This window comes from Galeopterus variegatus, unplaced genomic scaffold (genome assembly GCF_000696425.1).
Source record: "Galeopterus variegatus unplaced genomic scaffold, G_variegatus-3.0.2 Scaffold8670, whole genome shotgun sequence".
NCBI classification, from domain to species: Eukaryota; Metazoa; Chordata; class Mammalia; order Dermoptera; family Cynocephalidae; genus Galeopterus; species Galeopterus variegatus.
In genome coordinates, this window is record NW_007734781.1 from 20,335 (window position 1) to 22,338 (window position 2,004).

Consider the following 2,004-nt stretch of genomic DNA (forward strand, 5'->3'; position numbering starts at 1 on the left):
CTTTTCTGTTGTACTGTCTGCCTCCCTGTTATTAATTTGCAGCTCTTAATATATTTCTGGATATAAGTTCTATGTCAGATCTATGCATTGCATGCATCTCTGGTCGGTGGGCTGTCTTTTCACTCTCCTAATGATGCCTTTGTTGAAAACTTTTTCTTTTTTTTTAAAAAAGATGACCAGTAAGGGGATCTTAACCCTTGACTTGGTGTTGTCAGCACCACGCTCACCCAGTGAGCAAACCGGCCATCCCTATATGGGATCCGAACCCGTGGCCTTGGTGTTTTCAGCACCGCACTCTCCCGAGTGAGCCACAGGCTGGCCCCCTGTTGAAAACTTAACTGTGGTGTAATGTATTTATTTTTGTTGTTTGAATTTTAGTGAGGATAGCCTTTCTATTTTCTTGCAAATTAAACTCATGCAAACATAATAGAAATAATGTGGCGCTTTCATTCTTTCTACATATTTTGGAAGAGTTTAATTCTGCAATCACTACTTTTTTTTTTTACATTTATATTTACCTTTAGTAATCATATGTAAGCCTTCTCAATACTGTAATGGCAAGAGACCACTTTTAAAGTGCATTTGAATCCCCTCTGAATACTCTGAGGGATTATATGGAGCTACCCAAATCACTGCTGTGGATCTTGTGGGTCATTTTCTCCCTATATTATAGAATATTTTCAGAAATATAACAAATCAGTAAAACCTCACTGATAGTGGTGCTTTAACAGTGGAGTTTTGGTTGATTTCTAAGCCTGAGTTATACATGAACTCTTGGATCATGGATCTCTGTAAGAATCTGATGAAAGCTAGGGATTCTCTCTCAGAAAAAAAAAAATAAGGCACATATCCATATTTACAACTTTGCATTCTATTTTGTTCTGAGATTTGATCATCACACATACCCTTCACAGTCTTAACACAGTGGTTTTCAAACTGTGCAATCACTACTTCTTGAAGGTTGAGTATAACTTTTTTATTGTGGCAGAAACACAGATCATATTATTTACAATCTTAAGTTTTTAAGTGTACTATTAACTAATATTAAGTACATTTACATTGTTGTGAAATAGAATATAACTCACTTTTAATGACCACCTGGGACTGCTGCGGGATGTACTTCATGACTGGAAATTATACAGACACACGGACACTTGTGACTGAAGACAGTGACACCAGGCAGACACAGGGACACTTCCACCTACATCCTTGCGGACCAGCAGATATAACTACCCAGACTTTGGCATCAGGAACAAACAAGTAGAAACACACAGGACTCCCCAGGCCCGGCCTCCTGTGTTAATCACCAGGTGCACACGGTGGGAGGGTCGCGGCCTCGACCCCCTCCCGGGCCTAGCACCGCGGACCCCGCCTCGCTCGCGGTGACGTCCCCGTTAAGGGTCTTGCTCTCAAAGAGCTCAGATCACCGGGACTTGCGGGAAAGGCCGCCCCCGACCCGTCCCTCCTGCCCAGGACAAGGAGTCGTTCTGCAGCGGACACTGAGTCTGGAATTCCCGCGCACACCTGCGTCCCCGCGTTCGGAGGAGGAGGAAGGAGGGGCCGCCCCGGAGCCGGAGCGCTTTCTGCGCAGACGCGAACGCCCCGGGCGGGCGGGGTGAGCCACTCGCGTTCCCGACGTACCTGTCACTCAGGCTGCAGGGGGCGTGTCCTATAAAACTGTCTAATCAGAGTCGCTGTTGTTAGTATCATCCCACAATCAGGGGCGCTGACGTCTGCAGCCGGGTCCAATCAGAGGCCCGGGGGAGGGATCACTCTCCGCGCCGACGTGCGCGCGCGTCCCCGGTGCCCTCTTGTCCTCAGGTGCCTTCGTCCTCGTGGTTCTCTGTCTGCAGCGGTCGCGGCCCGCGGGGAAGACGCCCCGGACAACCGGGAGCGGGGCCGGACATGGTGAGCGCGCGTGGGCCGGAGCCCGAGTCCGCGGGCGGGGACGACTCCAGAGCGGGAGGCGGCGGCCTGGGGTGGGGGCTCGGGGACGGCTTGTGG

The 2,004-nt window shown here is 49.3% G+C and overlaps 1 protein-coding gene across 1 annotated transcript in view; it reads left to right on the forward strand.

Moving 5' to 3' along the window:
- The first annotated feature begins 1,838 nt into the window (after positions 1-1,838).
- Positions 1,839-2,004, forward strand: part of LOC103608665 (zinc finger protein 709-like) — an 11,036-nt gene continuing 10,870 nt past the window's right edge. Inside the window, exon 1 of the mRNA XM_008593063.1 lies at positions 1,839-1,908. Within this exon, the coding sequence (XP_008591285.1) occupies positions 1,906-1,908 (3 nt within the window). The 5' untranslated portion in view covers positions 1,839-1,905. The remainder of the gene's footprint in view (positions 1,909-2,004) is intronic.